General features: G+C 41.2%; 1 protein-coding gene across 4 annotated transcripts; it reads right to left on the bottom strand.

Annotated features, from left to right (window-relative positions):
• CEP68 (centrosomal protein 68) lies at positions 1-25,351 on the bottom strand. Of its 4 annotated transcripts, XM_070732559.1 has the most exons (7): positions 24,951-25,304; positions 16,946-17,048; positions 13,324-14,730; positions 11,336-11,458; positions 6,914-7,010; positions 5,585-5,747; positions 1-618 (listed from the first exon to the last, which is right to left on the bottom strand). In XM_070732559.1, exons 2-7 carry the CDS (start codon positions 16,988-16,990, stop codon positions 615-617), a joined length of 1,839 nt encoding a protein of 612 aa, XP_070588660.1. In that variant the 5' UTR covers positions 16,991-17,048; positions 24,951-25,304; the 3' UTR covers positions 1-614. The 4 variants fall into 4 exon arrangements, with proteins under 4 accessions (XP_070588660.1, XP_070588662.1, XP_070588663.1 ...); XM_070732561.1 differs by lacking the exon at positions 5,585-5,747 and having other exon boundaries at positions 24,951-25,351; XM_070732562.1 differs by lacking the exons at positions 5,585-5,747; positions 24,951-25,304 and adding an exon at positions 18,613-18,802.
• Positions 25,352-27,801: the final 2,450 nt, after the last annotated feature.

Here is a 27,801-nt window from a genome sequence, read left to right as displayed (position 1 = left end):
TAAATAATAAATATGTTGCTTTATTTGAAATGTAGTTTCCATATAATTTGTCACATGAGATAAATTGAAGACTTACAATTATTCACTGAAAAAATACAAAACAAATAATAGGGCTTATACATTTTTAAACTATTATTTGGAAGCACTTTGGTTCTCCCATAAAAAAGTATTTTGGCTTTTTTATACAACAGCCTCTATTTTGTTTCAGGCAGCAAACCTGAAAATGAAGGGTTGCTGCTTTAAGAAGTCCATCCATGATCTGACTTTCAAATCAACTGCAACTTTTTTTTGAGGCTCAAGTGGAATTTGTGTCCCACATAAACACTTCTGAATAATTTCTGAAGCACTCAGAGCCCTGACAAATAAATGCCCAAATTAGAAAAGCATCATTAAACCTCCTGTCACTCCAAAATCAGACGTTTCCCTTCCAGAGTTCTTTAACATTTTGTTGCCAGATACAAAGCCCATTGTTATACCTTCTGAACTTGGAAACCAAGATGTCACTGCAGCAAATTAAAACTTTGAAGGAAAAGTTCTTTGTTGCTTTGAATAGGGAGCCTCCATCATACTATTTATGGATGTAGTTTGTTCATTCTTCCACATCAACATAAGTTTTATCTGAAATAAAATCATAAACAGCTATTCTATTTCTATTCCCACATTTTGAAAAGAAATTACTAAGCATCATGTAATAACTACATTATCTGAAATGGAGCATATTATAAAATTAGGCTTACACCCTATGTAAATAAAATCACACTAAATTAAAATTAAAATAACAATATGTAGGTAGAGTTTTAAAAGTAACATAGGCTACTCCTGGATTTAAAACCATTTTTTTACTGACCATTTGAAGTTACAATGGCACTGGAAAAAAGTGAAATGACAATTTCTCACACAACATCCCCATAGTCCAGGGGTGGGCAAACTTGCCTCTTCTGTGACTTATGGTCTTCAAATCCCAGAATTCCTGAGCCAATCATGCTAACTCAGGAATTCTGGGAGTTTAAGTCCACATATCATAGAAGGGCCAAGTTTGCCTACCCCTACCATAGTCAACTGATCAAAATTTGGATGCCTGGCAACTGGAAGAGCCAATTTGGTCTAGCAGTTAAGGCACAGGCTAAACAGCAGGAGATTCTTAACTTCAAATCCTGCCTTAATGCATGAAAGTCAGCTGGGTGACTGAGCCAGTCTGTCAGTCCAACTCATCTCACAGGATTGTTGTTGTGGAGAAAATAGGGAGGATGAGGATGTGTTGGTTATGTTTGCTGCCTTGAGTTATGTCTAAAAATAATAAAGGCAGAATCCACACAAACAGGCATGTATTTATGAAATTGCAGTGTATTGGGGTCATGTGATCACCCTTTTGTAAATTTCTGGCAACAAAAGTCTGATTCACTTAACCATGTTACTAACTTAGCAATAACTCTTAATATAGTATACTGCTTCACTGGCAGTCAGCAGAACTAGCATGAAATACTGCATTCTAATCACTGCACCACCATGGCTCTTACTGTAATAACTACAGTAATTCACTTAACAACTATGGCTAGAAAGGTCATAAAATGAGGCACAACTCACTTGACAACTGTCATGTTTAGTAATGTAAATTTTAGATTCAACTGTGGTCGTAGGTTGAGGACAACCTATACTCGGAATATATAGTTTTACCTTTACTTATGAAAAAGCCTGCTTATTCTACATTGTACTGTATTCTATAAATCCAGAAAATAGAGGAAACACATCTAAAAAGCAAGGCAAATTTAAAAAAAGGACTACAGAGAAAGCCAGTGGTGCCTCCTTTTAAATTTTTTTTCAACAACTTCACAAAAACATCCATACACATGCCATATATCATATATATATATATAATTATGCATTACTATCCAATATACCATAAGCAAACTTCCTAATTTTACACATTTTGTACTTTTTGCCAGTGTTTTCTCTCAATATTTCATACTATTCCCTTCCCCTTTTCACCCTTTATATCTCTCTTCTCTCTTCTTCTCTCCCTCTTTCTTACTTCTCTCCACTCCTCCTCTCCCCTTGTGCTTCCTCTTTCTTTCTCTTGCCCCTTCCTTGAGTACATCTAATCATAATCCATTTTATGGTAAACAGACAGGTAACTCAAATCCCCAACTTCATTCCATCATTGGTGCTACTCTTAAACTTGTGTTTATATATAAACTTATATATATATATACATATATATACATATACATATATATATATATATATATATATAATATTCTTCTAGGTATATTTACTATTATTCTAATGTTGCCTCCTTGCCACCTCTTTTTGTTGCCTAGGTCTACCACCTTTAATTTTCAATTTTCTCCCAATTAATCGCTATAGTTTATCTTCCATACATATTGTCTCTCGTACTTCCTTATTTATCCTTCAAATCTATCTAGTTTTATATTTTTTTCATTTTTGACATTACTCCTCCCTTTCCTCAATTTATATCTTTATTCATTTTACTTCTATCATTTCTAAATGCCCTAAATTTCTAATCTCTTTTATCTTTTCAGAACTCCCTTTCACCTTTTTACTCAATTTCTTATTTTAACTCATCCTCAATATTTAAACAAAATCAAATCTTATCACTACACATCCATTGATTGGTTGGTTAAATTACCACCTTCCCAATATACAAAATCTAAAATCTGTTCAACATTTATAAATTATAGAATCTTATATTAAGAACCTTTTAAGAATAATAGTTATTCAGATCTCATATCATTCTGACAATTTCAATAATTGCCAAAATTCTTTTCAACATTAAATCAGATTTATAAATTATACAGATTTTATATAAAAACCTTTTAACAATGATTATTCAATTTTTATAACCTTCCAACAATTCACTTATTGTCTAATTTATTTCCATCACTAAAATTTAAAACCTTATTTAAAACTGCATATTTTATCACATTCCAACAATTTCAGTTACTATAATATAGCTTTATCGATATTCATAAATATGTCATCAAACACTCTCACAAAAAACCCTTATACCATAATTAATTATACACAAGTAATGCCATTAATACAAATAAAACTCTTTAACCCATGCCATCCCTCTTCCATTCCATTAACCTCCCCATTTCATCCATTCTCCTTTGGTCTCTCAGAAACTCCATTCCTTGTGAGTTTTTTCCCCTTTCCCCCCCTTTTTCTTTCTTTTATTTATATATATATAAATTCTTTTTTTCTGAATTCATTTTCTTCCATTTAAGTAAATTATTTGTTGAACTTCCCTGACAGTTCTACCTAGTTTCTTATTACTTCCTCCATCTTTGGATTTGTTCTTTGATACTCTGATACTCGCCCCCCTTTAATCTTATCATTGTAAATGCCAGTGAAATCATCTTGTTTTTTATTAGCAATCTTTTTTCTTCAATATGCTATTTGTTTCTCATTATTTTCCAGTACTATTGATTTTAAATGTTCTATATTTTCCATCTTCATTTGTTTTATTACCTGTAATTTCCAAGATATGTTTTTATATCTTCATGAATATAGTTTAATAGTCCAATCAATTCTTTGAACACACTCTTCCATAGTTAAATCTCTCTTAATTAAAGTTTAAATCACATAGTCTCCTTATATTTCAATATTCTGATATCCTCTTTTAATGTTTTTCATTCCAGTTCACAGTCTTGTTATCTTCCATCACCATAAGTTAAGATCAAACATCAATGCTCAGGGTACACTTCTCTCAAATTCTCACTGTTCCAACGTTATCTTTTGTTGTAAACAAAATCAATCCTCACAGCTGTTGGTTTCTTTATCTTCTCCACAAGTTGTTGCACCATTTCTTCCAACCAGCAGATGGCATTACCGGATTTCCAACGCAATACAATTATTTTACAAAACTCTCCAAAACATTTTAAATCCACATATGGGATATTTTCTTCAAATTCTTTATTCTTTTTCAATCGCTTTAACTTCCACCAAATCCAATTATAGAAATATCCTCAAATTTCTTGGGCTTTTAAAACTCTGTTCCTCTAAGTCTCTCTATGGTATTTCCAATTTCTAGATAGCCGCTAGCTCCCCTCTAGAATAGCTTTTAGTCTCCTTTTATATTTCTTCGTTTAATCATTACATTGGTCAAATACTGACCCAGCTTCAATACTTTGACTTCTTTACTGCTTAGATCTTGTCTCCCTAGCAATCAAACCATCTCTCGGTTCCTACCATTCCGAATCATGGCCATCCCAGCTAATGGTGAAAGAGTTGTCTTCTACAAACTCCCTGGGGGGGTTGCCAGATCTCCAGTACCACCGAGTGGTGCTTTTCCTCATCACCCCTCCAGTGCGGCTCCAACCAGTTCCCAGTCCGGTTTCAAGTCCCCAAGCAGCTGGGACTCAGTTTCCCTCACAGCGAGGAAATACCCATGTCGCTGCAACTTTTGGCCATGCCCCTCTCCCTTCTTTCATTATTTTATTATTTTATTTATTTAATTGGATTTGTATGCCGCCCCTCTCCGAGGACTCGGGGCGGCTCACAGCATGTACAAAAAAACAAGAAACAATAATAGCAATCCAATTAATACATTAAAAAACAGTGTTTAAAATTCTAATTAAAAAAAGAAAAACCATCAATATTCATTCAACAATCAAACTAAAGCATTCATTGGTCAGGGGAAAAGATATAAGGAACCCCAGGCCTGGCGGCAAAGATGAGTTTTTAAACTCTTCCGGAAGGTGAGGAGGGTGGGGGCAATGCGAATCTCCGGAGGGAGCTGATTCCAGAGGGCCGGGGCCCCCAAAGAGAAGGCTCTTCCGCCAGCTGACAATGTTTGGTCGACGGGACCCTAAGGAGACCAACTCTGTGGGAGCTCACCGGTCGCTGGGATTCGTGCGGCAGAAGGCAGTCTCAGAGATAGTCTGGTCCTGTGCCATGTAGGGCTTTATAGGTTTTATTATTCTTAATCATTTCATTATTCTTTTTCAGTGGAATGTTGAGTATTGTTTCTCATGCTGAACACTTGTCAAAAATAAATGTAGTTGCCTAGTTTACACTCACCAGACAACTGGCATTCTTAAACCACTCTGGCCAAAGCCACACAGGCTGTACATTTTGGACAGTGGTTTTGCTGTAGAGCTCTTGGTTCTCTCTGAGCTGGCTTGTTTGCAGACATTTTATTTCCTGATAAGATAACATCCTAAATGCTAGTGGGTGTGGGGTTTGCTCCCTGTTTATAGAAGTTTGTCCTGCTTTAGTCACTGTCGGTGGAGTGTGTGTTTTTTCTTTCTTTAGTGTATCCTTGATTAGTGTACACTTTTCTGCTTGATTGACTAGTGTTAACCCCTGCCTATCCGGATGTTGGCAGATGGAGAGGATGTGTGTCTAGCCTTTGTTTGCTTCTTAGCTTTTGTTTTGTTTCACCATTTTTTATCTGATTCACTTGGTTAAAGGAGTTGGGGAGAGAATTGATGTTTTGCCAATTCACAAGGTAGAATATTCTACATGGCCTTAGCATGAGATTCAGGAAGATATACTTCAACAAAAAAAAATTGTATTATTTAATATCCACCCTTCCCAGTATCCTTTCCCTCTTGCTTACTCAGATGTATCTTTGTGCACCACAGTTTCTTGAACATCACAATGCTTCCTCAAGCTTTCATCAAGGGCATATATTGCTGCTAAAATAGATTCATACAATCGTTCAGCATGTCTTTTAAGCATATCCGAATGTTTTGCAATCAAGCCAAGAGTTTTCTGTAAAACTATTAAGCAAAGAGTAGGGTACAAGTTATACCATGAAACAGCTGAGTCGCAGGATATAAGCAAGCTTTTCTAAATGCGTATAATAGGGTTACAAGAATGGTTCATTTCTGTGTCGCGCTTTAGATCATATCACTAATCTGTTTATCAAAATTTGTGTAACGCAAGATTGAAATCCTGTATCAAATTACTAGAAATAAGTCATACTGACAAATACCCTAAGTCAGTGAGGGCGAACCTATGGCACGGGTGCCACAGGTGGCACGTGGAGTCATATCTGCTGGCTCACGAGCCATTGCCCTAGCTCAGCTCCAATGTGCATGTGTGTGCCGGCCAGCTGATTTTTGGCTCGCACAGAGGCTCTGGGAGGGCATTTTTGGCTTCCAGAGAGCCTCCTGGGGAATGGGGGAGGGTGTTTTTACCTTCCCCCGGCTCCAGGGAAGCCTTTGGAGTCTAGGGAGGGTGAAACACGAAACTACTGGGCCCACCAGAAGTTGGAAAATAGGCTATTTCTGGTCTCCGGAGGGCCTCTGGGGGATGGGGAAAGCTGTTTTGCCCTCCCCAGGCATTGAATTATGGGTGTGAGAACCCACGCATGCACAATTGTGTGTGTGTGTGTGTGTGTGCATACTCTTTTGGCACCTGAGGATAAAAAGGTTCGCCATCACTGCCCTAAGTCTAAAATCCAACTTGCCACTTTCAGGCTTTTCTAAATGCCTATACTAGGGTCATTATTTCCAAAACAAGAGAACTAGAAATTCTAGTGTTTTAAAATATATCTATATAACCGTTTTCCTTAACAATGACTCATTCAGCATTCACATTTGAATTTATGATGGCATTTGAATGAGCACTACTATCAATCTTTGAAATTCTGGCTACTGTAGCATCCCTACGGAATGACAAATGCACCCAGATAACAAATGCAGCTCATAGCATCCAACAGTCATGTGATCACTATTTGTTCCTTTCTGGGGAAGCCAATAAGAAGTCAAAAATGGTGACTACATGCAATCCTTCCTTAGCAAACCTTAATGATAGCAATTGGAATGGCTGGAATTTCGGTAACTAAACTACTTGCTTAGCAACAGAAATTCCAGCCCCACTTACAGTTGTTTAGTGAAGTCTACTTATATTTTCAAACTCCTATATGTAATTGTTTCCTTACCTGGTGAATTTGTTGACATGCATTTAAGAAGATTTTCACCCTCATGCAGCACACTTTCAGTCAGTGCCTGGTGCTCATCTAAATCTTGTTTGAATTCCTGTCAAGAAATGTTGTGAAATGTAATGCACAAAGCATGAAATATCATAGTAATATGGATGCTTACCTACATCAGGTTCCATTCACAAGAATTAACTGACTTGTTTAACAGAATTTATGTGGCAATGGATCTTTTTTAAAAAGATCTAACAAATTATTCAAACTAGAAGATACTTAAGTTCAAAAAAAGTGAGTGAAACCCACTGGGAGCTTTAAATGAAATAGATTTATTTTGTCATACAACTCTCACAATCTTCTCTGAAGAGCCAGAAAATGCACTAATGCAGGTTTGGTGAATGACATTGGACAGAGCAAAGGAAAGAGCAAAGGTCACTGTATAGATTTCTTAAGAATTTTAGATAACAGTGACTGTTAGCCATATACATTTGTAAGTTATAACATGGGCTTCATAAAAATGCGCTAAACATTAATTTTTGATATTTCAGTGTATTAATGAAGATTAATAAAAACCCTACTTTTGCTAGCAAGTACAGTGATCCCTCGAGTATCGCGAGGGTTACGTTCCAAGACCCCTCGCGATACTCGATTTTTCACGATATAGTGGTGCGGAAGTAAAAACACCATCTGCGCATGCGTGCCCTTTTTCCATGGCCGCGCATGCGCAGATGGTGGAGTTTGCGTGGGCGGCGGGGAAGACCCAGGGAAGGTTTCTTCGGCCGCCCAGCAGCTGATCTGCTCGGCAGCGCCGCAGCAGCGAGGAGCCGAAGATCGGGGTTTCCCCTTTGCGTGGGCGGCGGGGAAGACCCAGGGAAGGTTTCTTCGGCCGCCCAGCAGCTGATCTGCTTGGCAGCGCCGCAGCAGTGAGGAGCCGAAGATCGGGTTTTCCCCGCCGCCCACGCAAAGGGGAAACCCCGATCTTTGGCTCCTCGCTGCTGCCCACCCGCCGCTCGCCCGCCCACCGCCCGAGAGCAAGAGGGGGAGAGATAGAGAAAGAGAGAGAAGGAAAGAAAGAGATGAGAGAGGGAGGAAGAGAGTGTGAGAGAGGAAGAAGCAAGAGAGAGAAAGAGAGAGAGAAAGAAAGATGAGAAAGGAAGAGAGTGACGTCATCGGGTGGGAAAAATCGCGATATAGCGTTTCGCAAAGATCGAGATCGCGAAAATCGAGGGATCACTGTATGTCCTCTTGAAATGAAAGAACCCTCTCAATCTGTATAGGATTGCACTGCGCAAGCTTGCTTGCTTATTTATTTACTTGTTTGATTGTTTGTTTGTTTGTTATTTCAATTTCTAAGCTGCCCTTCTTCGGAGACTCAGGGCAGCTTACAAATATTCCCCACACCACAACCTAGTACTGTAGTTAGCAGTCAGAACAATTAGCAACTTAGTTCAGCATAGTTATCCTTCAGTTAAGTACAAAGGGCCGGACATTCAAGAACTACAACACAGATTCCTTTGCTGGTTTACATTTTGAGGTACAGTACTCCATGTTTATTTGGGAGAACTTATAAACTTCAGGCAAAACATAAAATAAGTAGCTCATTTGAACTGAAATACTGGCCTGGCTCACAAAAAAGAAGAAGGAAAGAATGGGAAAATAATGAAAAATAATCAGGGTGTGCCTATACCTAAGTTTTTGCTATTTCTACCCAAAGACACTTCGGAGCCTTTATGTAAAATGAAGAAGAAAAAAAGTCAAATTCATGCTTTTAGTAATCTTGTTGCTTAATTAGTGAAAGTTTCTTAAGGGAATTTTTTTCTCTGTGCAAGTCACCAAGAGTTGTTTTGATTAAGTTAGTACAGTGGTACCTCAAGATACGAACCCCTCGTCTTACGAACAACTCAAGATACGAACCCGGGGTTCAGAAAAAATTTGCCTCTTCTTACGAACTTTTTTCGTATTACGAACGCCAAACCCGAACTTCCGGGTTCGGCGTTCGGGAGGCTGCTGGGAAGCCGCCCGGCTGTTTTAAAAGGTGACAGCTGGGCTGGGGGGCTTCCCAGCAACACCCCGAACCCGGAGGTTCAGCAAAAGTTCGGGGTTCGGGAGGCTGCTGGGAAGCCCCCCAGCCCGGCTGTCACCTTTTAAAACAGCCGGGCGGCTTCCCAGCAGCCTCCCAAAGCCGAACGCCAAACCCGAACTTCCGCGTTCGGAGGCTGCTGGGAAGCCCCACCACCCAGCTGTCACCTTTTTAAAAAGCCTGGGGGCTTCTCGGCGGCCTCCCGAACGCCGAACCCGGAAGTTCGGGTTTGGTGTTCGGGAGGTCGCTGAGAAGCCCCCAGGCTGTTTTAAAAGGTGACAGCCGGGCGGCAGCGGTTTTTTTGCGGGGGGTTTTTTTTTGGTTGCACGGATTAATTGACTTTACATTGTTTCCTATGGGAAACAATGTTTCGTCTTACGAACCTTTCGTCTTACGAACCTCCCCCTGGAACCAATTAGGTTCGTAAGACGAGGTATGACTGTATAGGAATAGGTGTAATATATGATGAAAGTAAACCTCTTCAAAATTTATAGTCAGAGAGCAGTAGTTTTGTCCAGTTACTGTCTAAACGCTAAGTGGCTTCATGTTATAGAATGAAGTAGTTTTGCACATTTTGTTTATATTTTAATTCGTTCAACAACTATTGTTCTCTCTGTAGACACATCTAGAATTAGAACCAGCATCTAAAATAATGTATGTAACAGATCAATAAAACATTATCATCATTGGCAGTAAGATTCCGCAAAGGAATTCCATTATTTACTTATTTTTATTTTGTGTATGTGCCTCTCAGTCAGTGGAACCCTGGTGTCTTGCTCAGACTGGTCTTTACAATTTTCTTGACAAGGTTTTCAGAACTGGTTTGTCCTTGCCTCCCCAAAAATCATTCATTTGTTTTGTGCCTAAAGCAGAACTAGAACTCATGGTCTCTAAGTTTCTAGTCTAGTACCAAATTCTAGTCTGCAACAAATTGACTCTTACAAATTCCATACAGGGCATTAAAGGAGACCAGTATTTATCTATGTGGATTAAGAACTTAACTGAAGACATTTAATTCAAATCATTTTACAGCTATCACTCTGCCACTTTCAAGCATCAATTCTGTCCATGCCCAGCCAACGAAGCGGTGGAAGTGATGTGCCGGTGCCTGGAGGCTGTTGGGGCCTGGATGGGTGTCAACAGACTCAAGCTCAACCCGGATAAGACGGAGTGGCTGTGGGTTTTGCCTCCCAAGGACAACTCCATCTGTCCGTCCATCACCCTGGGGGGGGGGGGGAATTATTGACCCCCTCAGAGAGGGTCCGCAACTTGGGCGTCCTCCTCGATCCACAGCTCACATTAGAAAAACATCTCTCAGCTGTGGCGAGGGGGGCGTTTGCCCAGGTTCGCCTGGTGCACCAGTTGCGGCCCTATCTGGACTGGGACTCATTGCTCACAGTCACTCATGCCCTCATCACCTCGAGGTTCGACTACTGTAATGCTCTCTACATGGGGCTACCTTTGAAAAGTGTTCGGAAACTTCAGATCGAGGTTCGAGGTTCGACTACTGTAATGCTCTCTACATGGGGCTACCTTTGAAAAGTGTTCGGAAACTTCAGATCGTGCAGAATGCAGCTGCGAGAGCAGTCATGGGCTTACCTAGGTATGCCCATGTTTCACCATCACTCCGCAGTCTGCATTGGCTGCCGATCAGTTTCCGGTCACAATTCAAAGTGTTGGTTATGACCTTTAAAGCCCTTCATGGCATTGGACCAGAATATCTCCGAGACCGCCTCCTGCCGCACGAATCCCAGCGACCGATTAGGTCCCACAGAGTGGGCCTTCTCCGGGTCCCGTCAACTAAACAATGTCGGTTGGCGGGCCCCAGGGGAATAGCCTTCTCTGTGGCGGCACCAGCCCTCTGGAACCAACTCCCCCCGGAGATTAGAACTGCCCCTACTCTTCCTGCCTTCCGTAAACTCCTTAAAACCCACCTTTGCCGTCAGGCATGGGGGAACTGAAACATCTTCCCCTGGGCATGTCTAATTTATGTATGGTATGCCTGTGTGTATGTCTGTTAGTATATGGGGTCTTTTTTAAATCTTTTAATATTTTAAATTGTCAGATTATTTATGATTTGTTTCCACGTGTTGTGAGCCGCCCCGAGTCTTCGGAGAGGGGCGGCATACAAATCTAAGCAATAAATAAATAAATAAATAAATAAATAAATAAATAAATACATGTGGTGACTTAGCATGTCTTTCCAATGTCTTCTACAAAGGGCTGCAAGAAAAGATTAGCAATTATATGGCTGCATATTATCCAGGCTGCATAAATATATAAGTATTACAAGTGTAATAAAAATGAACTCCACTATTGAAATTCAAGAAGAGAATGCAGTTAGTTACCAGGTAGTTTTGAAACGATGATTTAACACTTTCAATGTCTGGCTTGGGAGGAATCCACTGATCTATAACTTCTGCCACTTTATGCAACCAACGAATGAGCTCTTCCAACTGACAGCAAAACACCTATACAGATAATTCAGAAAAAAAATATTCATTAAGATACATTCAGATTTGGAACCAGTGGATTTGATCGGCTTAAACTGCACTATTGCAGATTATTTTATGTATCAATTGCAAGGAAATATAATATTTACCAAGGGTATTACAAAGTTTGCAAGACTCTAGAGTGCTAGCGGGGGCTATTTCAAATTTCTGTCAAGAACTCTTTTTACTGAAAAACCATAAGGGAAATTATGGGGAAACATCAGTGGATTCCTAATTACAGCTGAAAGCATTGAAGTTGGCTGCCCTTCATACATTCAAAGTTCAGAAATGAGGCATACTGGTAGGATCAAATGGTACAAAGTGAAAATGGTTGGTGACAAACAAGAGAACCACAAAATTATTCAGGGCAGGGTAACAAGAGTGTCATTTTGTAAATGTTATCAGCAGGACTGGGCAATTCATTCAAAGCAATATTTTGTACAGGGTATTGATGCAGAGAACTTCTTTGAAGGCTTGGGAGCTTGGAAGTTCAATGCAGCTACTTGGCACTCTGCACATTTATCAACAATGTTCTGTGATATTACCTCCAAAATACATACCGTATTTTTCAGATTATAAGACACACCAAGATTTTGAAGAAATAGGAGCACTCTGCAGGCCTCCCAAACCCTCTGCGTGCTCTGATTTTCGCTAGATGGGTGAAAAACTGGTCCATTTTGCATAAAAATTGGGTGCACAGAAGGTTTGGGAAGCCTGCAGAGTGCTTCTGGGAGCTGGGGAAAGGTAAAAACACCCCCATTCTCCATTGTAGGTGGAGCCGGCATTCAGGATGGGTTGTCCTCATCCACTCAGAATGAGGACCCAAGTCTGTTACTTTTTGCAGGATCTGCCCTCCTAGGACCCAGCCTCAACTCGGTCCTCAGACTGGACGGACGTGGTTACTTGGTTCTACCTTCCTGAATGTGTACTTTCCTCTCTCCTCTGTATACAATTTGGGTTGTTTCTTCGTATCGTGAGTCTTTGCCAAGGCCTCAGCGACATTCAAGGTGCTTGGGCATTTCGCCAGTTGAGCTTCGGCTCCTGCCTTGACAGCAGCAGCCGAGCCTTTTGACATAGACCGTGCACTGTGTACAGAAAATATGCTACCTTTTCATGATTCCTTACACAGCTCTGTTTATTATATTGTCATATTAATTTGTGGTAAACTAAGGATATAGAAGATTCCAAAATTTATCAATGGAGAAAATCCTCAAATTAAAAGAACAGGATTTGGACAGAATGTAATAAACACTTGAACTTCTTGCTAGAATCCATGAATTTATATCCCTGGGAACTCAAAAGGTATTACAATACTGAATAGTAAAATGTTCCTATTTAAACTAAAGGTAAAAGAATATATGAAGGTCAAAGAAGTAAAGGGTTTGTTGCCCAGCAGACAAGGTGAGATGTTAATGTATAGTAGTATGAAAATTTATTTATTTATTTATTTTATTCAATTTTTATGCTGCCCTTCTCCTTAGACTCAGGGCGGCTTACAACATGTTAGCAATAGCACTTTTTTAACAGAGCTAGGCTATTGCCCCCACAATCCGGATCCTCATTTTACCCACCTCGGAAGGATGGAAGGCTGAGTCAACCTTGAGCCAGTGATGAGATTTGAACCGCTGACCTTCAGATCTACAAGTCAGCTTCAGTGGCCTGCAGTACAGCACTCTACCTGCTGCGCCACCCTGGCTCTTATTAAAAGAGCTTATTAATTCTTCTGAACTATCTATATTCATGCAATTTGGTGATAGACAGTATGATTTGAGCTTCCACAAAGACAATAAACCCCAATGAAAACTTTAAATTATACATAGCATGTTCGATTTTTAAAAAATTACCTTAATACACTGCGCAAGAGAGTAATGGTCCTTCTTTTCCTTGATAGAAAGGAACTCTGGGCATCCCACTTCAAGAAAATCAGTGCTAGCAGTTTCTCTTGGCTCATCTTCCTGATGCTTGCTGGTCCGATCCCTTAGAACGTCCATCTCATCAGATTCTTGGAAATTACATGTATGGAAAGAGTCAGAATACAATTCCCACTGGCTCTCATTGCCATCGCTATCTCCTTGAACCTCTGGCAGATGCTGCTCCCCATTCACACTGATGCAGGGGAAGTTATCTTGTTCAGGTTTCTTTATAGTCAATGAAAGATCAGTTAGTTGCTGCGCCAACGTCTCTAACTCCTTGAGTCTTGGTGGCAAGGCGAGATATTCATCATCACTGGCACATTCTTTCTGTAAGAACAGTACACTTGTGGAGCGCAAGAAGTTTCCGCTAGCAGCTTTGCTCCTCAAAAGGCAGCTGTCTCTCTTTTTGTGGCATTGCTCTTCAATTACGAAAGTGGAATTAGATGGCTCAGGGCACCCGGGAGATAAACTAGGTGACATCCCTCCAGAAGTGCCAATTCCATCATCCGCCAGGGCCATTTTCCCATGGGGTGATATTCTGCAGTGAGAAACTGGAACAGAGCATTCAAGCTTTTTCAAGAAAGGACTTGAAAGTCTCTGTGCGGTAGGGCTCTCCCTAGTTTGGTGTTCTTGGTCCCACATACTCACAGACTTAAAGGTACCCTCGGGGGAAATGGAGAGGCTATCGAGATCAATTCCAGAATCATGGACAGTGGAATCTTTGAGATTTTTTGAAAGCTTGTATTTTGGTCGTAAAGGGTAAGTATAATCAAGCAAGTCTTCATATTCTTTATTAGGATTCCAAAGGGGGGACTGACGATCTGGCGACGGTGGTAGAGAATCAGGTATCGCACACGCCCAGTAATCAGCCTGAAAGGTAGACATCTTTCTCATTTGCCCCGCTACAGAACCGTTTCTTGCAGGTATTAGTTTCTGCATGCCCAGTTTGGGATTTTCTTCATAGTCAATCAGATTGCTTTGATACAAAGGAACAGGCATTTCATATAATGGACGGACCCCAGGAGCTGAAACATTTCTTGATTTTTTCAGTTCCTGGGGTTCAAAACCAGTGTCCTCCAGAGGTTGTAAGGAACTGAAACTTCTAGGCAATACAGACATTTTGGCACTGAAATGTGGGCTTTTTTTACCTGATGAATGCCTTGGAGTGGATGAATAAGGGATAACTAGTGCTTGTCTCCTACAGTCAGTATCAAGATTGCCAACAGATCTGGCGGCAGGACTAAGAAATGTAGCACCTGGAGTTTTTGTTGGGAGAACTGGAAATTCCAGCATACCGTGAAATGGCTTAGTTCCATCAAAGCATTTCATCATATCCCTCTGAACAGTTTGTTTCATAAAGGAGAAAACAAAAAAGAAATGTCATATTCTAGGACATTTAATTCAGAGTAGCTAACTGCTTTAGTTTAACTCACAAGAATTAAGTTGATGTTTACATGGATTTAAGCAGCGAGCTATGACAGCTATATCCATCAGTAGATGGGGTTTTATTTTATTTTATTAAACATATATGTCATCCAAACTCCAGAGATTCATAAGGTTTCATGTAAAATCTGCATTATTTTATCCTTCCTTATGATTTAAACACAGCACCAGTCTGCATATCATGTATGACAGAAAGCTAAGAAAATGCAAATATACCCACTCAAATCCTGTTTGACAAACCAGCTGCAGGAGTCATGCAACAAGGGACAAATTATTCTAAAGGACAAAGCATGATGCGCTTTCCTTAGCTAATGGCTTCCTTCTCTGGTACTTTCATGAAAAGGAAGTCTAGATCTGACACTTTCACACCATGCTTGGCTAATCAAAGCTTGTCAGCCATTCGGTCTCATTCAGAGCCATTCAACGCATTCTGGAACAGCATAGCTGTCTCCAAGGTGTCTTAGACCTGCAATAGTCTTGTAATCAAGGGCATTCTGGAGAAGGCTAATATCTTTTATTAAAACAGGAAATGGTACTTCTTCCATTTAAACATAAATTGAGATATTTTTTGTTATATTTCTGCATGCAACAGAAAACCCAAGAAGAAATAACCCTTGAAGAATCTAAAAGGATGACAGAAGGAGGGAGGCAAGGACAACCTGTGCTTTATATTAATTAAGCTTTCTTCATACAATGCGTCATTTAACCAAAGATTCAACTTGTCACAGGGAGGAGATATAAAATATACATGGCCATAACTATTACTTCAACTATTTACTCCAGGTATTCTATCAGGGAGTTTAGTGTTTGCTGTGATGGCAAACCTATGGCACACATGTTGAAAGTGGCACACAGAGCCATCTCTCCGGGTAGGCGGAACCATCGCCCGTAGCTCTTGCAAGTTCCGGCGCATCAGCCAGCTGGTTTTCATGCAAGTGGGAGTGCCAAAAACCGAAAGAGCAGTCACCTGGGTACAGATGCGTGCGGAGGAAAATGATCTTCCTGTTTCCAGCCTACAAATGCGCACTAGCCACTTGGCCTATTATCTGGTCAGCATGCATGCGCGAAAAACAATTCACAGGCCCAAAGATGGGTAGACAGGATCCTGGTGGTCACTTTCTAAGGGAGCAGAGTTATCAACCAGGGCCGGCCGGCTGGGGCTTCCTTCCCTCCCTGCCCAAGTGGTCTTCTTGTGTGGCCCCAGCCGTCCAGCCCACAGCGACATAGTCTGTTCGTAGTCCAGAGTGTTTGGCCGGCTCAGGCACCCCAGGAGAGACGCAGCAGCAGCGCTGCTTGTTCTTGTTCAGTTCTCCTCCAGAATCCCAGCCGCAAGCAGCAGGGGGAGAACTGCAGCAGTTCTCCTCCAGAACCTTTGCCACCATTGGCAGGGCGAGAACCGCTGCACAGCCCCTGCTGCTCTCCTGGGGTGGCGGGGCTCCACACAATTCTCACCTTGCTGCTTATGGCCGGGAGGAGAAATCCTGCCCTCTTCCAGCCACTGAGAACAAGCAGCCCTGCCACAGGAGAGGAGTCCATGCCAAAGGAACATCTGTAAGAGACGGGCCAGCTCCCTCGGAAGAAAGGGTAGGAGCGGGAGCTGCACTGGCATGTTCTCAGTGGCAAGCTGCGGGGGGGGGGGGGGGCACTTCATTGACACTCTTCGGGGGTTCCAGCAGCACTCCCCACCCACAGCCAGTTTTTGGTCCCAGGAGGCTTCAAGGAGGCTCGTCAGGCCCAAAATGGATGGTGAGGATGTGTGGTACACATGCATGTGGGGGAGTGCAGGAGGAGTCGCACACGCTTTCACGGGGTGAGCTCAGGGGGTTCATGCACGCGTGTGTGGGGAGCAATGGGATCACACACACAAGTGCAAGGAGGCAAGGGGAGCAAAGGGGAGTTGCACACGCATATGCGGGGGGCATTGCATTATGGGTATGGGCACACACGCAACCCCTTCCCCGCTCCTCTTGCTTTTGGCACGTAAAGGCAGAAAGGTTAGCCCTCACTGCTCTATACATTATACCAGTAGCAATAACATTTAATTTTTTTAATCCATGTTCTTTTGCAGTAATTTGATTAACATAATTAAAAGAAAAAAAAATACTCTTACCTGCTGCTTTTCAGAGTATGAATCACTTCTGCTACAATGCCGCATGTCACTGCCATTAAGGATTTTGTCAATCACTAGCTTTCTATGTTTCCTTCTGTACAATCTGTTAAAAGGTATCAAAAATAGTTATGCTTTTGATTCCTTACAAAAACACCAGAAAATAGTGCAGTTTCTTCTATAGCTATGGAGTTTTTGTACTCCATTCTTTTACAGGTAGCTCTTGCTTAATCATTCAAGCTTCTGACAGATTTCCCCCCTCGTTCCCTCCCAGAAAAGTTACTTATGATCTGGTTCTGGAGTTCTGATAAGATCCCTCCACGGACACATGATTGCATTTTGGGCTCTTGGCAATTGGCTTACATTTACAGCATCTGTTGGCAGCATCCCACAATCATTTGACTGCAATGTCTGGCATTTACCTCGTGTGCCTGGCAAAAAAGTGCTCATCAGATAAAATAGATCCATTTAAAGACCATAGCATTTGTTAAGGGCCACTGCAAAAAAGCTTGTAAAACTAGTCACGGTCTCATGGTGACTTGCGAGGCCTAATTATTCCAGGCCTAATTAAGAGTTATAAATTGGGGAAATACTTTTGCATCCAAGAGTTAATGACTTTTCCTAATGAACTGAAGACAACACAAGTCTAGTCCCGCATGAGGGACATCACACCTAACCCTCATACAGCCTCTAAAGGAGGCTTTTAAACCTCTGAAGTCAACGATAAAACAGATCGGTTTAATTTCAGTACCTAAATCAGAAATTTGAAACAATGACATAAAAGTCAAAATAAATTATTTCCCAAGCACAAAGCTTGTATTGTTATGCCCTCTCCTAGGTGCTATCTTCAGTGGGACTGAACTTCATGTGATGACCCAGCTTGATTTTAAACTGGATGCATGTTCACATGGGATGAAGTTCTGGATGGACAGGAGAGAGAGGGGTGGAAGGAGAGAGAGAGAAAAGAGAGAGGAAAAGGAAGTTGTTATGGAGGAGCATGAATTGATTATTTTAGAGCTGATTTCACCAATTTTTAACTAATGCTGTTAAGGCCTGGCTTAGCACAAACATCCCTTTGAAACAGAGACCAAAATCTGATGAACCTTGTGCTAGTCACATAAGGATTTTATCAGACATTCACTGAATCCAGCATATGTGAAAGTCCTCGGAGAGGGTGGCATACAAATCTAATAATAATAATAATAATAATAATAATAATAATAATAATAATAAATCATAACTATTCTAAATACATAGTGTAAATATAATGCGTGGTTTAGTATAGTGATGGTGAACCTATGGCATGCATGCCACAGGTGGCACACAGAGCCATATCTGAAGGTATGTGAGGCGTTGCCCTATGTCAGCTCCAACTGATTTTTGCCCTTCTTTTCGGACTTCTGGGATGGTGAAAAACAGCCCAACCAGAAGTCTGGAGGCTTCAGTGAGGCCTGTGCGCATGTGCAGAAGGGGGCAGCGTGTGTGTGTGTGTGTTGTGCACATATGGGGTTTCTACAATGCACCAGGGGTGAGGAAATTGCATTATAGCTGTGGGCACATGCATGCGCAGTATCGTACACATGCGCACCCTTTTGGCACCTGAGCCAAAAAAGCTTCACCATCACTGGTTTAATGCAAAGGCTGATCACAGATTATTCCTTAAAAATTACCTGTGTTAACACCAGTTCCAAGCTGACTAATGTTTTCTCTGAGCTGATGTCCATATCACCACCACACTGGTGCCAAAAACCACACCAGCAGCCTTCAAACCTTTTCCATGCTTCCGCTTCCAAGTTGTAGGAACATCCTCTACTTTATCTGCCATCTCCTGTTACATTGTCATCAGACAGGAAACACTTGCTTCCATGTTTTTTGACAGGGGCAAAACAGGCAACCAAAGGAAAAGGAAGGATGCAGAGAAAGGGAGACAACAATTGGAGATACTCAAAAAGAAACAAAGGAATTGACACTTGCCAAAAAAACACAACCAATCACATTTTCTGGTTGAAATTAAATGATTCACTTCCGTGGGCTGTAGTTTTAAATGTTTCTTAAGAAAAAATGAACAGCTATTATTCTGGAGCTTAAGGATGAACAAAATACTGCTCAGTCATAGACTTATTTCCAGGGAGACTATTGTGCGGGATCCCCACTAATCAGAGAACAGTATACATATCACCAGTGTAGTCAAAGGCAGAGATTAGAAACAAAAGGCCTGGATTTCATCACAGGTAAATATCGTCCAATGTATTTTTTTATGTTTGACTTCTGAAAAAGCGAATCTATCAGGACGTGTTAAATACAGGATAATTCCTCACGCAAACAGCCTCTTTTAACATGAGCATTTATATTTTATTTCAAGCTATCTTCATGTCCTGCCTATGCACAATCAAAGTTGCAGTATTAAAGCCTACCAGGTTCCACATTACATACAGTGCAACCTATTGTTGCTTACTGCAACAATGATCTGCCTCACTATCACATAACACATCTAAGGTAGCTGGCAACTAAACAGTGCTCATGCCAGCCCTGCTTATAAAGCTACCCAGCCTTCAAAGACACCTCTGCTTCCTGTAGGACTAGGCAGGCATCCAATCTAAAGCTCCCACAGGCCTTTGGCATTAGCCAAGCTGCGTCCTGGGAGGCATCAGAACGCTCAGATCTATGTTAAGTTGATGCAGGCCACATGGACTCCATTTAATCCCCCGGGACGAGTCTGCGGAGAGGGGCGGCATACAAATCAAATAAATAAATAAATAAACAAACAAACAAACAAACAAACTTCACCAAACAACCTCTCGGCACCTACTCTCAATTATTATGCACCTCAAGGCAATGTTTTGTCTTTCCTGATATGAGAAGTAACAATGAGTCTTTCTGAACAACAACCTCCTCTTTATGCCCATTCCTGGGAGTAAGAACAAGGGTAACAAACAGCTCAAATGCTAACCGGAGATTAGCATCCTGTGAAAAGTTCAATTCACACTTGGAAAGAGTTGGCAAATGAGCTCTCTGGGGAAAGACACCGGGCAGTGCTGCCTTGTTTCAAAAGAAGGACCCCCTTGTATTAAGGCTGGAGGAAGCTGTCCAGATTCTAGACCCTTTGCCCTCTGCTTCTTCCTCCTACGAATGCAAAGCACTGAATTGAAGGGAATGCACCCTAGGCACTCAACTAGGCTTTTGCTTTGCATCAGCAATTAAAACAGAGTTGTAAAAGGAGACTCCCACAGCCATGGGGGGTGGGGACAAACTCAGTGACTCTATTTAACTTTCTATAAAAGGCAATACATACTGCTCAAAAAAAATAAAGGGAACACTCAAATAACACATCCCAGATCTGAATGAATGAAATATTCTCATTGAATACTTCATTCTGTACAAAGATGAATGTGCACAACAGCATGTGAAATTGATTGTCAATCAGTGTTGCTTCCTAAGTGGACAGTTTGATTCCACAGACGTTTGATTTACTTGGAGATATATTGTGTTGTTTAAGTGTTCCCTTTATTTTTTTGAGCAGTGTATATTATGGTAGCAGTTGCAGAATAGAAGATGCAAGATTTTGTTCAGTTTGTAAATCTTCTAAGGACTTCTATTTAACCATTATCAGAGCCAATGGTACGATGGATGATGTGAGATCCTTTGAAATGCCTCAACAGGCCAGTCCTCCCATTATCAGCTTTGCCTACTCACAATGATAGTTATACAGAATATTTTGGGACTTTCCTTATGATACACTTTAAAAGAACAGAATCTAGATACTTCATTATGATATGATAAGTTTTCTTGGGATCTTTTCAGTAGTGATCTTCAAGGACCAAAGCCACCAGAAAAAGCATCTGATGAAGGCAGCCCTTCTATTTTTGTTCTACTCTATCTCAAGTGCACAGCTATGACCCCCCAAAGCTGCACGATAGATTCCATGTAGACTCAAGACAGTAAACAAGATAACTGGAAGAAAGTCAGCACTGAGAATTGAAACATGACGGGGAAAGATGATTTTTGAATCTCCATTGGAGATTTTATAAGGAGGCAAAATATGTTCACAAGAAGGTGCATGTGCTGTTTTGATACTCTGCGCTGGCAGGCATGGAAAATGACAGAGGATGGGTCAAGGCTGGGAGAACTGCTTGGCTACTTTGGGATGACAATTCATTCCTGATCTCTCCTCCCTCCACCCATATCCAGCCCCAGTCAAGGGCAATGTTAGTAAGATTACTCCTTTTGCCCTCCATAATAGCACTGACTAAATGATGTAATAATATAATCATGAAGATAATATAATTTCCAAGTGGCTTTTTAGAAACAAATTGCACACTGCAATCCTAATATTTACAAAAGATAAATGCAGATGAAATGCTTCAAGTATTTTGCATTGTTTGCACAATAAATCTAATGTTCAGCTTAAAGAGGTGGTGGTGCCAAAGGAATCAGAAAGTTGCAACTCCCAATGGTGGCAATCATCTAAAAGTGCAAACAAAAGTAAAGTAAGCATTTACCTTTGTCAAAAGCAAGAAACATTAATTCCATCTGAATTGGCCCCAATATTATGTTTGTTTGCTTATTCAACTTCCATGCAACTTCCACCCAATCCCGAAGGACTCAGGACAGCTTACAACAATATAAAAATACAATTTACAATGCAGTATAAAAGAAGTCAAATATAAATTAAATCATAAATTAAAACAATAACCCCAGTTACAACCCGCGTCTCAATGTTCAATGCCCTTTTCCAACTATATATTATTTGAGCATCTGGTACTCCACTATTGTGGGAGCTCAGGATAGTCCAAGGATAGAATTACAATTAGAAAGAATTATTTTTTATATTCATTCAAGAATATAAAGTGGAACACAAGATGTTAATAATTATTAGTAACAAGTACTGTTTTTTTCTCCTGTATTCTTAAAACTACAACTGGTTTCTGTTTATTAATCATATTATGCCATCACAGCCAAAACTACACTTAAATGCTGAAGGGGGAAAAACTTCATAAAAATATGTTCATCTACATAGACATTTTATAAATTTTAATGAAAATTATAATTTAAACTGCTCTGGAACCCTATACAAAACTCAGTTGTCCATTCATTCTGAATCAACCCACCATTATAAATTGCCTTCTCAGTCCTGGATTCACAAATGTAGTTTTGTTTTGTAAACTGAACATGAACACACACACACACACACAATAAGATGTGGAATAGAAATACAGTAGCTTCATACTGCTGAAATGTGAATTTTGCTTACTGAAAAAAGTGACTTACAACCCTTGTAGCATCTCCATGGTCATGCGATCAAAATTTGGGCATTTGGCAAATGGCATGTACAATATTTACAATGTGTGCAACCTTCTGGGTTACATGTCATTTTCAATCTTTCCAGCCAGCTTCCAACAAGCAAGGTCAATGGACGAAGCTGGTTTCGCTTAACAATTGCAGCGATTTGCTTAACATAATGGAAAAGGTTGTATAATCGGATGTGATTTACTTAACAACTGTTCCAATTGTGGTCACAGGTGCCAGATGCTAAACCAAATGCTAGCATATAAGTGTTATTTCAGATTCAAATGTTTTGATGTACTAGGTTTTCCTTTAAAGAATAAAAGCAGCTTCAGAGATTCCTGCAATGAGCCTCTGAAGAATTCTAGAGTATTTTTTTAGAAACTTAGCTACTATTCAGCATTAAGTGATAGCTTGTGTCTTACACAGCACAAATATACAAACAGATATCTAATAAACAAATAAATTCATAACACTTACAGACGTTCATAATATTTCCATCATGATCCAAATGATTTCCATCTAAAAGTTATACCCCATTTTATGACCTTTCTTGACATGGTTATTAAGTGAATCACTGCAATTGCTAATACTGTAATACTATAATAGTTATTTAGTGAATGTTGTTTTTCCATTGACTTTACTTATCAGAAGATTATGGAGGATGAACACATATGCAACCGTCATAAATATGAATCCATTGCCAAGCATCTGAATTTTAATTACATGGCCAAACGGATGTCCAATGGTTCTTAGTGTAAAAAATGGTCACAAGTCACTTTTTTCAGTGCCTATGTAATTTTGAATGGTCACTAAATGAACTGTTGTAACTCGAGGACTACCTGTATTTCCACTTTTGGGGGAGATAATCAATTTTGCACCTATCCAAAGCTATAACAACTTACCAACATATAAAGAGTTTAAAATTAACAGCTGCATTTTACATGGTTTGAAAAGCCTTAAGATCTGCTTTTGTTCCTTTGTCAATTATTGTCAGGCAGATTTAGAAAGGGTTTTACTGTATATTGTACAATTTGCTTGTCTATAGACTTTTTCCATGCGCCAATCAATAGTCTAAATGTGCATAAGCCAACCACATTTTCCAGTTTAACTCCACATTTTGAGCCAGGATGAATAGTTCCTGCAAACTTTTAAACCTCCTTATTACAGTGGTACCTTTATCTAAGAACACCTCTACTTAAGAACTTTTCTAGATAAGAACTGGGTGTTCAAGATTTTTTTGCCTCTTCTTAAGAACCATTTTCTTAAGAATCGGAGCCTGGGAAAAATTTCCCAGGAAATTTGAGAGCGGCACAAAGGCCCAGCCAGTTTCCTGCCATTCCCCCTGGGTTTCTCTCTCTGGCGCAGTGTATGAGAGGCAGCCTCACGCTGGGTGTATGACCTCAGAGTCCCTCTTTTTTAAAAAAAGCCTTAAAGTTTTGGATTTTTTTGATTCCCCTCACCTCACCTTCTTCCTTCAGCAGCGACTGTCCTCCTCCTCCTCTTCTTCCTCCTCTTCCTCCCACCCAAATTCCGAGCTTTTATTTCTTTCCTAATGGGTTTGCACCCATTATTTGCTTTTACATTGATTCCTATGGGGAAAAATTGCTTCTAGTTACAGTACAAACTTTTCTACTTAAGAACCTGGTCAGGGAACAAATTAAGTTTTTAAGTAAACACTGTATTTGGGTTCATAAAATATCAGCTTAATACCTTGTTGGAGTTCATTTTTCTAGAATTCTCTAGCGTGATAAACAGAAGTCTTTCTTTCTTTCCTTCTTTTTTCCATCCTTCCTCCTTTTTCCTTCCTTCCCTCCATCATTCCTAGCTAACCACCAACCATCTTTCTTTCTTTCTCTTTTTTCCATCCATCCATCCATCCTCTCTTCTTTCTTTCTTTCTCTTTCATCGTTCAACCAGGATAGGTTGCGGGGGAGCGAAGAGAAGAAAAGAAACCCCTTTGCTTTACAACGAGTCTTGTTTTATTTTTTTCCTTTGCGAATAGAATCGAGCTGCCAATCATTCCCACCCAACTAACCAAGCCCTTTGGATTCGTAGCGTTCTCGGCATTTCGGGAGATCTTTGACCGCCGTCGGAGGAATTTCTGTTTCTCGGTGAAGCTATTATGCTCCACAGGCGGTCAGACCGCACGGTCCGGACTGCCCTCGAAGAGACCGCCGGCCCTTAAAACAAATGTAACACAAGACTCGGCCGACAAAGAAGAACGGGATACAGACGTGGGTGTGAGCCGTACATGCATGCCGTACGCAATTTTTATTAAAGCAAAATCATATCAAGTCAGGCGGAAAACCAGAAGTTCCCCCCTCGCTCCCTTTTCCACGTATCGCCCACCTGCTGCTTCTTTACAACTTGCAAACGGTTTTTAGATGGTCCCAAACCGAAGCAAAGAAGGCAGGACTGCAAAAACAAAGGCAACCATCCAGTTGCTATCAACTTGCAAGAGTTGCTAATGCTATACCGTTTCCCGCTCGAAATAACCAGAGGAGGCGTCGGTAAAAGGAAAGCCCGCCTTGCCGCCCCCCCCCCCCCCAGCATACAGACGACCCATATAACTCGGATGTGCTGGGCCCGATTCTGTCCTCGCAAGATAAAGAGAGTCACGCAGTCGCTACAAACCACAATACAGTATCAGGCCCAGCAAAAACTGCTTTGCACCCGAGCCGGAAAGCTGAGGAAGAGGGGAAATAAGCACCATATCTTTTACCCGGGAGGTTGATGAAGAGGCTGCGAGCGTAGGTCGCTTCTTTCACTCCTCCGCCTCGGAAAGGCTCCGCCAACGGCCAAAAAAAACCAGCTCCCCCCTCCAGCGGCAACAATAAAACGCTGCTTCGCCCGTGCCGATGTTGTGCGCACGCGCACTCCCCGTCCTCCACGGAGCGCTTCCTTTCCCAATCGGCTCCTTCGGCGCTGAAATTGGATATGCGGAGAGCAGGCGGGAAAACCGCAGCCTCGGCCAATGGAGAGTCGGCTCCCTTGGTTCAGACGGGGCGGGTTGTTTGCAAACTCTTAAGACTGCTAAGCTCGGGTCTGGCCGCGAGAAGGTTTTGGTCTGGGGCCCAGGGGTAGGCAAAGTTTCCTCTTCTATGACGGGGGACTTCAATTCCCAGAATTCCTGAGGTAATCATGCTAGCTGAGGAATTCTGGGAGTTGTAGTTCACGTTTCTGAGGGGCGTGATCCTTCGCGCCACGAAAGGGAACGAGCGACACCCCCCCCACACACACACACACACGTTAGCTGATGAAGAAAAAAGGAGGAGGAGGAGACGCCGCGAGAGGGAGGACATGCATGCTCCAAGCGTCACTCCGCCGCCTCCAATTTTTCTGTTTTGTATAGTGAAGGGAAGGGACACAGACTGATCCGTCAGGATGTTGTGAAGGCCGAAAGATAGTTGTTGTGTTCGCATTTACTATACACTTGTACTGTTTTGGGTGCAACGAAATGTAACAATCAGCGTGTAGCAAAAAGTAAACAAAATGAAAAAAAACCCCACATTCATAGTAAGAACCCCTCAAATGAGGAGAAGTCAATTAATCATACTTTTCAAATCTGCATGACAATCTACAGGGTCTCAAATTTCATTTCGGGTCATATAGACCCGAGCATAGGAGCAGGGTTAAAGTTGCCAAGTTTGAAGACCTCTGCTTTAAACTTTTGCCCCTTGGCTGGAGCCAGGAATAAATGGTGGAACTGGCCCGGGGCATGTTGAGTAGGCTACAAGGCATGCCCCCTCTCCACCTCGAAAGCCAAGCCTCCTCTGACTGGGAGGTTTTTTAATACCCTTAATAATAAAACATCCATATCCATTCAGCCAGGGCAAGATGGTATAGTTCACTAGTCCCAGGCCATCAGGCAAAACCATGTTTTCCAGCGTTTCGGAAGGCCAGGAGGATGGGGATCGTGCAAATTTCCATAGAGCCAGAGCTGGATTTGCACCACTCAGGTGACCCTGATAACACAGATAGACCGCCATGTGACCTTAAGGACTCTAAAAGAATGCAAATGACCAGCTGTCTGCAAGGAGTATACTGTAAATCCTTCCATTCCCCACCATCCAGTCAGAGCTGAAGAAGCTGCTTGAATGAGAAGTGAACATCTTCAAAGAAAAATCAGAAAGTCCACTTGCCTCTTGAAAAAGCACCTTTGGGACAACCATGACCTGGATGACTGAGTATCTCCTAGACTCTGAGCTTTCTTGTTATGTTGCACATGTTTCCTTACCCAAATTAGGTAACATCCTCAGTGCTAGTGAGGAGTGGGGTTTGCTGACAGTTTATATTCTAATGGCTTGCGTGTTGGTGTTGGTGGGGATGGTTTTAACAGATTCTTTTGGGAGCACCAAGGACCTCTCACAATCCTTTAATCCAGCAATCTTGGCTCCCACAGTGGTGGGTTCCAAAAGAATAAGGTCTTTTGCGCAAGTCTCCCTATCTTTCCAATGGGTTTTCTAGGAAAGGATCTGTGCTGTTCTTTGAAACAGCAAAGGACCATCCCACAGTGATTCTAACAGCGAGAATAGAACTTGGGAGGGCCATGTGTGGCTCTCATGAGGTCTGTTTTCACTGGCAGAGAGTTGCAGGAGGCCAGGGCAGCTGAAAAGAGCTCAGGGGCCTATTTTTGCTGGCAGAGCTCCTGGCCACCACAGGCACCTCTGACATGAATGACACTGAATTGGCCATGTCCAGTCCCCAGAGGTCAAACAACCCTGATGCAGCTGTCAATGAAATAGAGTTTGACATTCCTGATCTAAATGCTTGCATTGGCGCTGTGTGGAAGCATCTGGTCCTTCAGCGCAAAAAGAACCCCTGCAAACACAATTTGAAGCAAAACAATTGTCACTTAAGGACAAATTATTTCACATTGATTCACTTAATTCTTGTCCTTCATTCTTTGTTTCTTGTAACTCATTATAGTAATAGAGTTCTAATGCTGGCTTTCCAGAATCAGGGTAGCTTTGCTGTTCACTTTCCCAGAAACATGTTTCTCTTTTCAGTTCACCATGGAAAAAAGCAGGATGAATGTAAGAGAGGAACTGAGGTGGATGCTTAATATTGAATTTTATACTGTCCATTTGATCTGCTAGAAGGAGTCCTAGTCAGTTTTTCTGATGTATCAAGCATAAGTAGTTTAGATTCTGAAGTGGTTTAGAGATTCTGGGGAGTGAAAAATGGTGGTTAAGCCAAGAATGTAAACACAACTGTTAAATTAGCAGTACTATGCACTGATTGCTGATTTTATTGTGATTAATATTTGATTCTAAATTATAAGAGTACATATTACTCTGTCAGGGATTCCCACACATTCACCTCTTGTTTAATGTTAAGAGGGGTATTTATTAATTAATTTGTCAAGATTTTGCTTCAATCTTTGCTAGCCATTCTGCCATTTTTTTCTCCATCCAGTTTCTACACCACACAGAATAAAACATTGGAAAAAGAAAACCGCTATAAAGCATGATTAGGAAATAGATGCCAGTGTTCATGGACTCTTGTTTGCATGTTTTGTATTTGCCCTCTGGAAAGACAATAGTAGAATTGTACTTTCTCTCTCCAGCCAC

The sequence above is a fragment of the Erythrolamprus reginae genome, chromosome 1 (genome assembly GCF_031021105.1).
Source record: "Erythrolamprus reginae isolate rEryReg1 chromosome 1, rEryReg1.hap1, whole genome shotgun sequence".
Taxonomy (NCBI): domain Eukaryota; kingdom Metazoa; phylum Chordata; class Lepidosauria; order Squamata; family Dipsadidae; genus Erythrolamprus; species Erythrolamprus reginae.
Note: the sequence above shows the minus strand (reverse complement) of the source record. Positions and strands in the feature narration are given on the sequence as shown.